At 35.9% G+C, this 13,269-nt stretch overlaps 1 protein-coding gene across 2 annotated transcripts in view; it reads left to right on the top strand.

Annotated features, from left to right (window-relative positions):
* Positions 1 to 13,269, top strand: part of LOC143349648 (uncharacterized) — a 67,760-nt gene that overhangs the window by 11,026 nt on the left and 43,465 nt on the right. For both annotated transcript variants that reach the window (XM_076781048.1, XM_076781049.1), the window contains exon 3: positions 1,914 to 2,412. In XM_076781048.1, the coding sequence (XP_076637163.1) occupies positions 2,331 to 2,412 (82 nt within the window). In that variant the 5' untranslated portion in view covers positions 1,914 to 2,330. The remainder of the gene's footprint in view (positions 1 to 1,913; positions 2,413 to 13,269) is intronic.

Raw genomic sequence — 13,269 nt, 5'->3', positions numbered from 1 at the left:
CGCAGAACTCGCTATAACTTGAAAACAAGGTCAAATAGGACACACATTTATATGAACTTTTGTTACTGTTTTCTTGTATAGAATCCATAAAGTCCATAAAATATAAAAACTAGCCGTCGCTATCAATGTGTACAATTTGTTTTCGATTAAACGAAAGAAGTAAGTTTGAATCTCTGTCGACTATTCGTGTCTAAGAGGCGATGAATATTTTTGCACGCCCCTTTAGGTTGTATCGAGCCCCGCGGGGACCCCCTCTCCATTTTGCAAAATGCTAGGATGGATCGTTGGGCAGGTAGACGAGTGTCTATCGAGTTGGCGACGAGCTTCCTTTGAGGACACTCGACGAAGTTCGGAGCACCTGAAACCGGAAAGCGTGACGCGGGAAACTCCCGGAGTCGCTAATAGGCCCGTAATCTGTTAACAAACTCGATCGTTAGAAACTGCTGGTAATCTCTGCGCGCTCGGGAACTACTCCTAATGGAATCAATTTAACAAACACCGTGTTTCGTGCGAGGATTTCGATTCTTCCGGATCGGTGACGATTCCATCGCGAGTCAAGTTCGAAGGGAACGGATCGAGTGCTTCTCGCCATCTTGAGCGCGTTGCGGGCTCTACGGTGTCGCCGTTCTCTCGTGGTACGGTTAAGAAATATGTTAGGCTGCGCAGAAAGTTTGGTATTGCTTATCCGAACTGTTGGAAGAGCAGTTATCTAAGTTTTCGTTTCAGTGAATTGGTGTATGCGGGTTGCGGGTAGGACATGTTTGTTATCTCTATGTTCGTTGCGCGGTGGCACTTTCGTCATTTGACATTTTAACGTTGCAAAGAATTGTGAAAAGTATTATTATTTGGAAATGTTGGAATATTAGTTTTGGAATAATAGTTTGCAAAATCGAGGGTTGTCGATGACTTTGTATTATGAAAAGGGTTCACAAACTTCTGTATCTTCTATTGCACACGAAGTACTTTTTAATTATGTAGTAAAAGTCAGAGTTTACGATCCTGAAGGGTTAGGTCCAGATAATCGTAGCTTTTATTTATTTGTTACGATTTGATTTTATTTACTACCGAATCATTTGTGTATCGTATACAGTGGCTAAGAAAAATATTCGAACGCTTAGATCTATGACATTTAGCACATTAAACATATCAAAATATGAAGAAGACCTTGAGTTTTTTTTTAACTATAATGTGAAACATTTAATCATGCCATTCGAAAGTCTATTGAATATAGAATAAAAAATTATTAAGATACATGGGGTTAGAAATGAATAGTTACAGAGATATTCTCCAGTGAAGGATGGTGAAACTTTCGTGTATGAGAATTCCACACAACACTTGCCTCAGTTTCAATGTTTACAAACATGTAAAATATTCTAATGTTATTGCCGCATGAATCAATTTTGTAGTGATAAGTTATCAGAAGACGCGAACTTGATAAATATCGCCGTCAAAATGAAATTTAGTAATATTGAAATGCAAGCTTTGAGGGAAACTCTGTCAGAGCAAACACATTTGTATGCAGAAAAAGTTGATAAAAAAGATTTAATCCAGACCTCCTTGCTATAGACACCATATTGTATTAAACACTTTAACATACATGTTTGATGTGCTAAAATTTGTACGTTTGAGACTGACCCATACATCCTACTCTGGATCGTTACTTTCGTAATGGAACGTAACATTCTCAGAAAATATCACAATTATCGTGGGTCATATATGACCCATCAATTTTTTCTTTCAAACATCAGATCGGTACACTACGTTCCTCCAATTGAGAGGGATAGAAATGGTCACTAATACTCTCATTAGCCATTGTAATGATGCGGACAATTCTCTAAAAATAAATGTAGAAAACCTAGAGAAGGCAAAGTGCCTTCTGACATGTACCTAACCGCGTGTATGTTGCGCTAAAGGTGATCCCGCGGTGGACGACAACGGAGGAAGGGAAGAGCCACGTTCCACAAAGGGAAGAAGACGGTTATTTCGGTGCTAATTAAGTGACGAGGTCCACCAGGCGATAGAGTGGCGCGGGACGCGAGCGGAGACCCCGAGGTGGCGGTGCCTAATTGGCACGGAAACAGCACGGGCCATCCTTAATTGGTTAATTTGCGAGGAGGCTCGTCAGCCGATGCGTCGCGGCGTCGTCGAGTGTTGCAGGATGCAGTCGCGCCCGATTCACTCGGGATAATCGTCCTGTCGTCCACGTTGATCGGGGATCGCGTCGAGTCCAGCGAGGCGGGGGCGTCTACGATACATCCTCAACGATAATCCGAACGACCTTTCTACTCTTTTATGACAAGTTCCTGCAGTACGTGACCAAATTCGCGACCATGACCAGCGGACAGAGAAACAAGTCCGTCGTGCATCCCGAGCAGAGGTACGCCTACATGCCCTGCCCGCTCTACGACACCGGTGAGTAAACGATTTTTCTCCATTTTTTAAAGAATGCACGCACCTTTCGCTCGCGTTGCTATTTTTCCTTCGCTCGATCGTCGTTTCTGTCCTCCCCATTTGTTGTCACGCGCATTTTAACGTCTTATAACCACCGTGATTCCTGTTGTTACCCTTCTTTTAACCAGTCAGCTGTGGCAACCTCTTTTCAGACCGCTCACTTGTTTGTTTCATTTCATTTTGACCTCCAAAGATTCTAAACATATTGAATTTTTTTTTATTAAATTACATCTACAACTAGCTTCATTGAGCTAACCAGCAAATTTGATGCACTAAAGACGTGGCTTTAGTTTACATGTAATGGCTACCGTTACTCTTTTACTTAATTCAGTAAATCGGTGGGTTTGTTCCTTTCTAGTTTTCTGTGTTGTGGTGGCTGATTTAGATCCTTGGGGTGATTAAATATTCGTTTCTTGTGTGCTGTAGTAAATTTTTTTATCCGTTTGATATTATGTATGCCTAAATCTTTATGTAGAGAATCTGAGGTGATGTATTATGGGGCGGTAGCAATAGTTCTCAGTGTTTTGTTCATATTGAAAACGAATATACTTTAGTTTTCGCTAAAATTACAATTTAAATCGCAAATGGTAACTAAATTTTACGCATGACGGATACAGTCGTCATAACACAAAATACTGCCATTTCACCATGACGGATATACATAGACGTGAAACACAGCTGACTGGTTAAGGGAGGATTCTCGTGTAACGGCGTTAAAATTAGTTTTCTTTTTAATTTTTTAATTTTTTAAACTTTAATTTTAACGCTGTTATATTAGAAACTCCCCTTGAGGTGGTCTTCCAGTGTGAAGCGCGTTTTTTCAAGCTATCTTGTGGAATTTTTTATGAATGAATTATAAGACCTTTTGCAGTTAAATTTACAAGGTTTATTTATACCTATTTCAGTGATATTTTAAAATTTTTTGGGCGAAAAGTAGTTAAAATCGGTGGCACTATATACTGCCAAATATAATCGTCTTTAAAAAAGGTCGTCTCACGGAGTCCATGATTGCAGCCATTCTATTTGTTTGAAATGAAAAAACGTGAATGATTCTTAATTAGTATGAGTTTAGTTATAGCCGTTAGCAAAATAAAAGAGAAAAGTTGATAATTTAAACAATGACAATATTTTGAAGTCAGATTAGCGATATTTTCATGTTTTGTTTTTAACTTTGAGGACATAAAAGAATAAAAAAATACAAAATTTGAGTTGATTTTGGTAGAAGATATAGTCATATATATACTAAAAGTGTATCCAAAATTTCAAGCCAATTGGTCCAGTAAGTTTTACTGTATCGTATTCGAGAAAAATACTTTTTGTATCCCTATAACAATTACGTTGATCATCCTTTAAACAGCCATTATTTCATTAATTTCAACTTATTGATTATAGTTCAGGTACAAGATTATACTGATATAGTTTTCAAACTATATTCTTTAAGAAAATGCACGAAAAATCGGTTTTTTCCAAAGTTCACACTAGAAGACCCCCTTAAGTTTGATTTAGCTCTGCTGTTCTTCTCTTTTCTGGTATTTAAACGTTTAAATACACGTATAAAAATAAAAAGTGTTACGTTAAATTCGAGAGGAATGTACGTAAAGGGAACACAGTTATAATTTAAATATTACACAGCTTCGTATTCACGTTTTTTTTTAATTTTTCTACTCCACTTTTGTAGATTACGCATGCCAATAGATCTACACTATATGTACGTATCTGTTCTCGCGAGCAATTAAAAAACTTCGTAGTTTCGAAGCGACGTGTTCGGTGGATGCACGCTAATTACTCACACAAACCGGTGAAATTCTTTCTCGAAACGGTAAAAGTAAAATGAACCTCTCGACCGTGGTTGAAAAGTGGTCGCGACGTTCAAACGTTAATAAAACGTGCGATAAAATAACTAATCCTTCTTCGTTCTATTATGCACATAGATAACGTTATTAACTGGATAATTATTTCAGTATATCACGTGTACCACCATCTGCCACACGTGCTCGACACGTATCCAGTAATCAGATTATATTGCAGGATTGTGCAGCGTTATTACAATGTTTAAAACGCTTATTAATCTCGATCTCGTATGCTGCTACATTTCAAACGAAACGTGACTCTATTAAACATTCACGAGCCATTCGTTCGAATAGAAATTTGCTCTCGAACGCAACAAATCTACTTCCACTTATAAAGTTCAATAGATGAGATCATATTTATTCGACGTTATCGAGTCACATTTTATTGCAAATCCCCTCTAATAATTATCACTTTGCGGTATTCTATTAAAAGTTGCCTCAATGGTCGTCGGTGGCGCGTTCCTCCGCGTGGAGATACAACGCGGAAACGTAAAAGGGGATTCCTGGACTTTTGCCTCGTCTCGTTCTATAGGCTTCTTATGATTGCTGTTCCACTTACTTGTTATTTGCCATCGGAATGCAAACAGTGGGGCCGCGTATTCTATAAGATCTCCCGCCGATCCGAAAGTTGGCGGTCGTACTTCGTACTAAAGGAAATTGGATTCCTATAGCGGTCGAAAGTTTTCATCGAATCGGAACGCGGGCACTTTTGTCGGCGGCCTTACTGCGGAATTTTCGAGTTACTTTGCATCCAAATATCCTTCGAGTTAATAAAGGCTGACTAATAAATAGGTTTCACTCGGAACTTTTCGATGAAACGACACTGCCTTTGTGTCCGACGCCTCCCCTCCCCGGAAATGGTCGCCATGCTGATTTCTAATTAGATCCGTAAATTAAGTTTCTATTTCTCGGCGAATTTTTTTCAAAAGTCAGAGAAAAAAACAATGCACGCGAAGAGGCTCTTTTGTATATCGGTGCTGGAAAAATAGTATTTTTTAATTGGTTCGTTATATTTATTTCTTCATAATTAGCGTTTCGATACGTTATTTTTAGAGACAACGAGAACGTGGCGCTTCTTTCGTTAATTTAAATAAATTTTATTTGATATATTACTCTATTCAAATATTATCTGTTAAATAAACAAGACCTATGCTCGATTTGATTTTAGATTTTTAATGAATATTATTTTGCTGAAAACGATTCAAAACAAACCTGAACATTTCTAAGATAACATTATTTAAAATATTATTTCTTAGTTATTTTTGTAATACCATTACTTAAAATATTATTTTATTTCGTAAGAATAATTGTGAAATTAGACGCAATATTCGGATTTTCGAAATTGTCGTTTGGTGAAAATTGTGTCCTGATTATTTCTTTGCGGAGAAAGTATTGCTTCAAACAAATTGTTAGAAAGATCACGTAAAATAAATCTATTTATTAATCATTATTTTAAGGATTATTTCTTTGGCCAATTGGAAATAAAGAAATAATGAAATAATTCATTATTTAAAGTCGCTTTATTTTCAAATAAAGGTCGAAAATAAATTATTTCAAATGAAGTTTGCTCAGGTTTGATTCGAAGCAGAGTCGAAAATATAATATGTTGTAATAAATTACTTAAATCGAGGATAATTTACGAATTCATTTTGTTTTAACAATAAAATTACATTATTTCTATTATCAGTTCGAGGTTCAGTGGTCTAGAAATGAAAATTATAATTTTTAATTGTTTCTTTATCCTTATTTCTGTGTTATTTTTTCTGTAATAAATTTTTTTGAGCGGACGGGGAAGGAATGGGGGTAAGACGGAAGACCCCAGTAAGCTGCCTAGTATTATTTATGACTGGTCATAAATTAGTCGATTATTCCACGACTTACTTTTGCCATCAATATTTATTAAATCGTTATTCCGGTTTTAAAGCGAACTTATGCAACAGCTTTTATATACGCACGACTCATCTGAATAACGAAATTGCGAAGTTTCTTAATTACGCTCGCGAGTAAAGTTGGCGGAACCATTCGCATGCATCTTCTACTGCACGATTTTTGTTAGCCTCTTCGAATTAATTTCTGATGAATTAATTTCTTCGAAATGAAAGAAAATTCAACTTTACGTCTACCCATGACGATACTGTGTTCCATCGTTTGAAAAAATTAATTATTTATACATTTTAATTATTCACAATTTTAGTGGTTATCTCTATATTAATATCAGAGTCGAGCAAAATTTTATTCAGATAATAGATAACAATAAATACAATGCATAGTAATTTATTCGTAACGTTTATCGTGAAATGTTTCATTGTATAATTAAAAGTTTTATTTTTATATAACGATTAACGAATAGAGATTCTTCTTTTATTTGTAATTTGACATTTTTATCTAAATAAGAATTTTGCCTGTCTTTGGTTGAAATGTATAAAGAAATTAAGAGAGGTTAGGAATAAATGACTATTCCTGACATCTTTTAATTTTTATAATTTAATTGACTTTTTCTATTCAAAGAAATTTAAGAATTAAATGTCTGGTGGAAGTGAGAATCTAGTAATGCAACCGACAAGATGTCAATTTAAGTCCGACTAAATACATTTGCTACATTTGTGCCAATTCTAGATTAAACTGTTGCGAAACTGCAAAGCGTAAAATCTGAAATTGGAAATGAATTCCGCGTCTCAGCACTCGGGCCAAAACTCAACTAAAGATGGAGGAAATTCTGCGAATGAACCGCGTGGCTCGTTTTGGTATCTTTCGGTTGAGGGGTTAACGCGTCGACCGCCTCGTAATTCATTCAGAAATGACACTAATTATTCCGTTTGTGCGGCGTCATCTAAATTAGGTATGCCACTGCCGTACCTACGTCCAGTATCCTTTGATCCTTGTCACATTTACATAAGTACCGTTTACTCGTTTCGGATTAACATCTGAAATACGTAACACGCACTCAAACAAATTTATCCTCTAAAAAGTTTAAATTTATTCGAGTATACAAAATCAGTTTCGTTCATATACGAATGTTCTCAAAAATAAAAAATGTTCAGAAAACTATTAATTTACTCTGGTTGGACAAAAAGTATTGCATATTTCGGACAGATATTAACGATGCGTGTTCTTCAAAGTATAAAGACTTTTAATGTTAAGAATATCAGTCAAGAGAAATTCTAGAAAACAACGACAATTTTCTTATATTTATTTTATACTTATATTAAACTATATACCAATAATATCTTATTACAGTTACAATACACATCATACCTTCGACGACTTATTTTTTCAAGAAAAATTGAGAACAAAAATTTATATACAGGGTGTTCAGCCACCTCTGGGAAAAATTTTAACGAGAGATTCCAGAGGCCAAAATAAGACGAAAATCAAGAATAGCAATTTGTTGATTGAGGCTTCGTTAAAAAGCTATTAACGTTTAAAGTTCAATCTGCGAACAGCTGCGTACGCGCGATAGTGGTTCTCACTCTTTATTAAACGTTAATAATTTGTTAACGAAGCCTCAATCAACAAATTTGCATTCTTGATTTTCGTCTTATTTTTGCTTCTAGAATCTCCCATTAAAATTTTTTCCAGAGGTGGCTGAACACTCTGTATACTATACATACGTATCCGTGTCTTTGCAAAATTTTGATGGAAAGAAATGCTTCCGTAGCTCAGAAATAAATTCATAAAAGTACACTTAAAGTGCCTTCTAAGTTCGTCGATGTGGTCCAACCCCTTGAAATGGTATTTACTATTTACGAGAGAATTTGAAAATTTAGATAAAATCGGTTTGGTAATCCGACGCGTTAACCAAGGGATCTTCACGCCCATTCAGAAATTACTACGACCAGCTTACGATTATGTTTACACGCGGAGGGACGCCGCCATCGTTGCGACGATGCTTCGCGCGCCGCATGCATGTGTCCAATTATGCTCGGAGATTAATTATAGTGACGAAACAATAACTCCCTGGTGCTCGTGATCCATCGCCGTAATTCCTGCGAGAGTCGAAGCGACGGCCGCGCATAATTGACGAAGTTTGAACATAGTTCCCGGAGCAACTTGACCGTCTATAGCGTCGAGCACGGTGACGACGTTTACGCGGAAATACGTGTATCGAACTTCGATATGATAAACGAGCCTGACAACGATCGTAAATTTATGGTGTCCGTGACGAGGCTGCGGTAGAAAATTCACCGAAATTTCGTTCAACGCAACCGTGTACTCGTTTAGGGTTCGACACCATCGCCAATTTCCATCGTTCGAGATAAAAAATGGCTCTCTGGTCTCGATAAATATCAATCGACTACCGGGGGTAGTTCGACTCGTTTCGACAGATTTTAGTTTCGTCTAATTTTATAGGTCTGAATTTCAAAATAAAATAGATAATTTTAATGGTTGGATTGTATACTTTTCTTTATACTTTGTATCAATTTTTCGTGTTCGATTAATTTTCCAATGGCGTCCTCTGCGATATATTTCGGTATTTTTCTTGGTTAATATTAGGCTTCGTGGGACTGCGATTTATTGTCGTTTCAAAGTAATGTACAAGAAAGGATAAGATTAGTCTTCATATTGACAATTGACACTGGTGTTGAGAAGTATTTTTCACTTCTAATATTAAATCCTTCCAAACAAATATTCTGACGTTTCTTTTAGTGTCATTATACATCACCGGTTTAGCCTTGACTTCCATTATTAAATCACTCTAATAAAAATACCACTAAAAAAAAATATATCTATGACCTTGAAATCTTGAAAGCACATAAATCGTACATAATTTAAGAATTAAATTTCGTTTAACTCAGTGAGCGTAGTTTAGTTTAATAATTCAGAACGAATGGGTTGGAAGTTTTACGAAAGAAATTAGTGTATCGAACGTTTCGCAACAGAGAATGCATTCGCAGGCAACATCGTTTCCGAGTACTATTGTAGACTGATTTTAGACAATGTACCAACCAGAATTTGCATAATTGAGAACTCGGTTTCTCGATTTGCTCGACAATTGGGGTGGCGCGTTCAACCAACGCGTGGCGAGCAGCGCAAACATGGCAGACCTAGCTTTCCAGACCACTCTGGACGTTAATGGATGGTTTTGATGAGCGTGGTATGGACATTGAGTCCCATTCGTCCGAATAGGGATGAATGTGGGCCTCTCACGGACTACCATAACGTCGGTTATGTCTGTAATGGGTCCTTTGCATTTAATCACAATGTTCACTATGTTGTCGTCGGGATCAAAGTCAATAGTACGGTGTTTGTGTTTGTTTATTTTCGAATAAAAGCAATAAAAAACTAGGTTTTTATCTATGTTCGAAGATATTTATTTGACTAAATATGGTTGACAGTTTTAAAATTCTAATAATTATGTTAGCCTTTACGAAGGAAATTGTTTAGGAAACTCTAACATGAGAATTAAATTCTTATTTTTGAATATAATCTAAAACTGTTTAAAAAAAATGTATTTATAATTAAAAGACTTTTACTCAATTTCGATATTAGTATATCTTTTAACTTAAACGTTTTCTAATATTGTTTATGTGGAGAAAGTATGTATGTCTTTTGTCTTGACTGTTCGAGGAAGTCTATCTATTAATTCCAGTTTTAGAAACTCTGCTCCACAGTATCTCAAGCATGTTGGAAGTCCTTATAAAGGATGTTTCAGATTTAAGGTGCAAAATATTATTAGTAAATTCTACGGGTGCAGACAAGGAAAACATGTTACATAAACATATTTATGTTTGTTTTCTATTCTTGTATATTAAGCTAAACATATTTATGTTTGTTTTGTATTGCTTGTATATTAAGCTATTGATATTAGTAATTTCTACCAGAATTGTTAGTATGTATTTGGACTCCGAATCAAACAAATGAACTAAACAAAAAATTGAGGATGTATTTACAGACTCGAAACAAAATGCAAATGAGCTTGTTACAGTGATAAATTTCATTTTCAATCGTGAATCTTGCATTACCAACGATGGTGGTAATTTTAAAATGAGATATTAGAGTTTCACATTTCTGTATGTAACTGTCTAATAAAGCGTTAAACAACCCATGTTTGTATAACATTTTTGTCTTGCTTGCACCTATAGAATCTACTGATAAAGTTTTGCGCCTGAAATCTGGGACATCCTGTATAATTGAGGCATCCACTATCTGTTGTCTTCAAGACCGAAATCAGTATTAATAATAGATTTAATTGAGGCAAGTATGGAGCTAATCAAAATCTAGACTTCGACCTAAATTCAGGTATACGCGTTTCATTAAATCTATGTGACATTTCTGACAATTGACCGTGCTTGGTCGTCGAAAATTCATCTCACAAGTGTCTGTTGTGCTGCGTATAATATTGCTGCCATATTGGTCATCCCCATACAATCCGATAATGATATCTACTAGCGCGTCTTCGAAATTGATAATATTGAATTCAACCGAAACTAGTGCAGGCCACGCTTGGATAGATATTAGTTGTTTTATTATTCCATTACTTATTTAACGAGCAACGTAAATATAGGGTAACTTTATTTCGTGCGCGAGATACGAATAAAATATTTTCGAACAATTTTTTATTCGAGTTAATTCGCTCAAATAATTTTATAGGATAGTCCGTAGGTGAGTTTATTTATTATTTTATACAAAATTACTTCTATAATTATCATTTTTCAAATGCTGCACAGAGCCAATAAAAAAAAATGTATATCTGAATATGTTTTATTAACACTAGAACTACCAAAGCAGTCAAAATAACCTGTACGTAATTTCTAACAAAACTTGTAAAAAATTTATTCGACTGAATTTTTGAAAACCATAATTTTCTATAAGAGAATGAATAAACACTTATTTCCATTGTACTATACATTTCTTCATGTATCTATCGTTTTAATTTCCTTGGTACAGATTACTACACCATAATTGTCGGTAGTTCTAGTGTTAAATATTGACAATTCTAACAATTGACTGTCTCAATGCCATTATCCATCATGTTGGCCATCTCCATTCGATCTAATTGTGGTTCTCAGTAGCTGTCGGCAACATCAAAGCCAATCCTAACATGACGCAAATATGAGATCGGAGATTATTACAGGGCCAATTAAATATTAGATTATAACGTAGATTCAGGGATGCGTTTCATTAAACGTTCGTTACATCAATTCTAGCAAATTGACTCGTTCAAAATGTTCCCCAAAGTTGTCTAATTATTGACTTAGGCACGCACGGTAGATAGGAATTAATGTCAATGTTCCAGTGAGGCCATTAATCTCACGTAATCCTATTTTCTCATAATTTCTACGCATCCCCTTTATGTATTCTACCATCGATAGCTATTAGGTAGAGCCTCTAAGTAGGATCTACTACTAATACACTATCCAATACACGTTAATCATGCACAACCACTTAGATCAATTTCGTCGATCAAAATTGAGCCAAAATTTCTTTTAAAAGATCCGAGAAAGATAAAACTGCAGTTTCACGTGGCATCTTTGATAGCAGATCTAAGATAGGGACATTTGTAATCATTTTATATTTATATCAAAATATTTACGCAGAAAATAACGGTCCAACCCAGATCCATATCAGTCGAGTCCATATGTCATAACTATATTTCCTCGTCAGAATATGTTCGCAGGAAATAATTACACAATGTCTCCTAATAACCTAATAACCCCTTTGGAGGTCAGTTTCGAATTAGGTAGACCCATTTGTCATAATCATATTTCTTTACGAAAGTGCCTATTCTCAAAGTAGGTGAATAATAAAGAATCCGCGTAATTTATTCAGGATCGAAGCGCATGAATAATTCGAAATTCTGCGAAAAACCTACAAACTTTGAGGTTCCTCGATGACTAAACGCTCTCGAGGTGCATGATTTATAATCGTTCGCCACGGAGAGCCGCGTCGTTTCATGTTTCATTCACCGTCTGTTTTATTATGCGTCGCGGTGGTTAGCGGCCCTGGATTCCACGTGTTCCCGGATTAATTGCAATTTCCGACGCCTCGCGACAGAAACGTAACCAGCACCGTGACGGATGAAAGCGTCCCGGCGCCAGCTTCTGTAAATATCGGTTTTTTCGGCCGGTTACTTAACGAGAGAAGGACAGATACGTCAATCCGCTTTATCAGTGGATTTCGCGAACGACCGACACGCAAACAAGGAGTTGCACGATGGAGCGTCGAGCGCCCAGATTAAACGACGCTGGGAAGAATTTTTGCCGTAGGATTGGAACGTACCGATCGGACAATGATTCGCCAAGCACTTTTTACTCTTATCGTTTCATTCGACAGGCAAAACTGTACGTATTCGGAATTTAACGTTAGGAACAGAGAAATTCGGAACAGCAAGGACGTGGAAATAACAGGAGCTTTATTTTCTATAAAAAACGATTACCCTCGAGAACAGGATGCCCTGGTAATCGTGGTACGATCTGGAAAGTGGACGATTTTTTGCGCAAAAAACACTTTGAAAATGCAAAGTGAAATTTTATAAAACATACATAACTATATGTATACGTTATCTGGATCTAAAATAGTATATTATTTTATTTGGCAATCTTAGTACGATCTGAAAAGTGGATGATTTATTGAAAATGCAAAATTAAATTTTATATACAGGGTGTTCGGCCACCCCTGGGAAAAATTTTAATGGGTGATTCTAGAGGTCGAAATAAGACGAAAATCAAGAATACTAATTTGTTGATGGAGGCTTCGTTAAAAAGTTATTAATAATTAAATTCAAAAATTTCAAATCGTTCTGGAAAAATTATTTTCGGTTGCGGGGGTCTATTACAATCATTTTTGGTCGTTACACATACCCCCGAAATCCTACCCACTTTCGAGAAAAAAATTCGTTACCGAAAATATAATGTCTAATCATGAATGAATGATTCCCCTGAAATTTCATGTGTTTCAAATTGTTCTGGAAAAATTATTTTCGGTTACGTGGGTCAATTACAATAATTTGTGGTCAATAGACATATGC

Source organism: Colletes latitarsis, chromosome 14, assembly GCF_051014445.1.
Source record: "Colletes latitarsis isolate SP2378_abdomen chromosome 14, iyColLati1, whole genome shotgun sequence".
Lineage (NCBI taxonomy): Eukaryota > Metazoa > Arthropoda > Insecta > Hymenoptera > Colletidae > Colletes > Colletes latitarsis.
The sequence above is the reverse complement of the archived record's forward strand: the minus strand, read 5'-3'. Positions and strand labels throughout refer to the sequence as shown.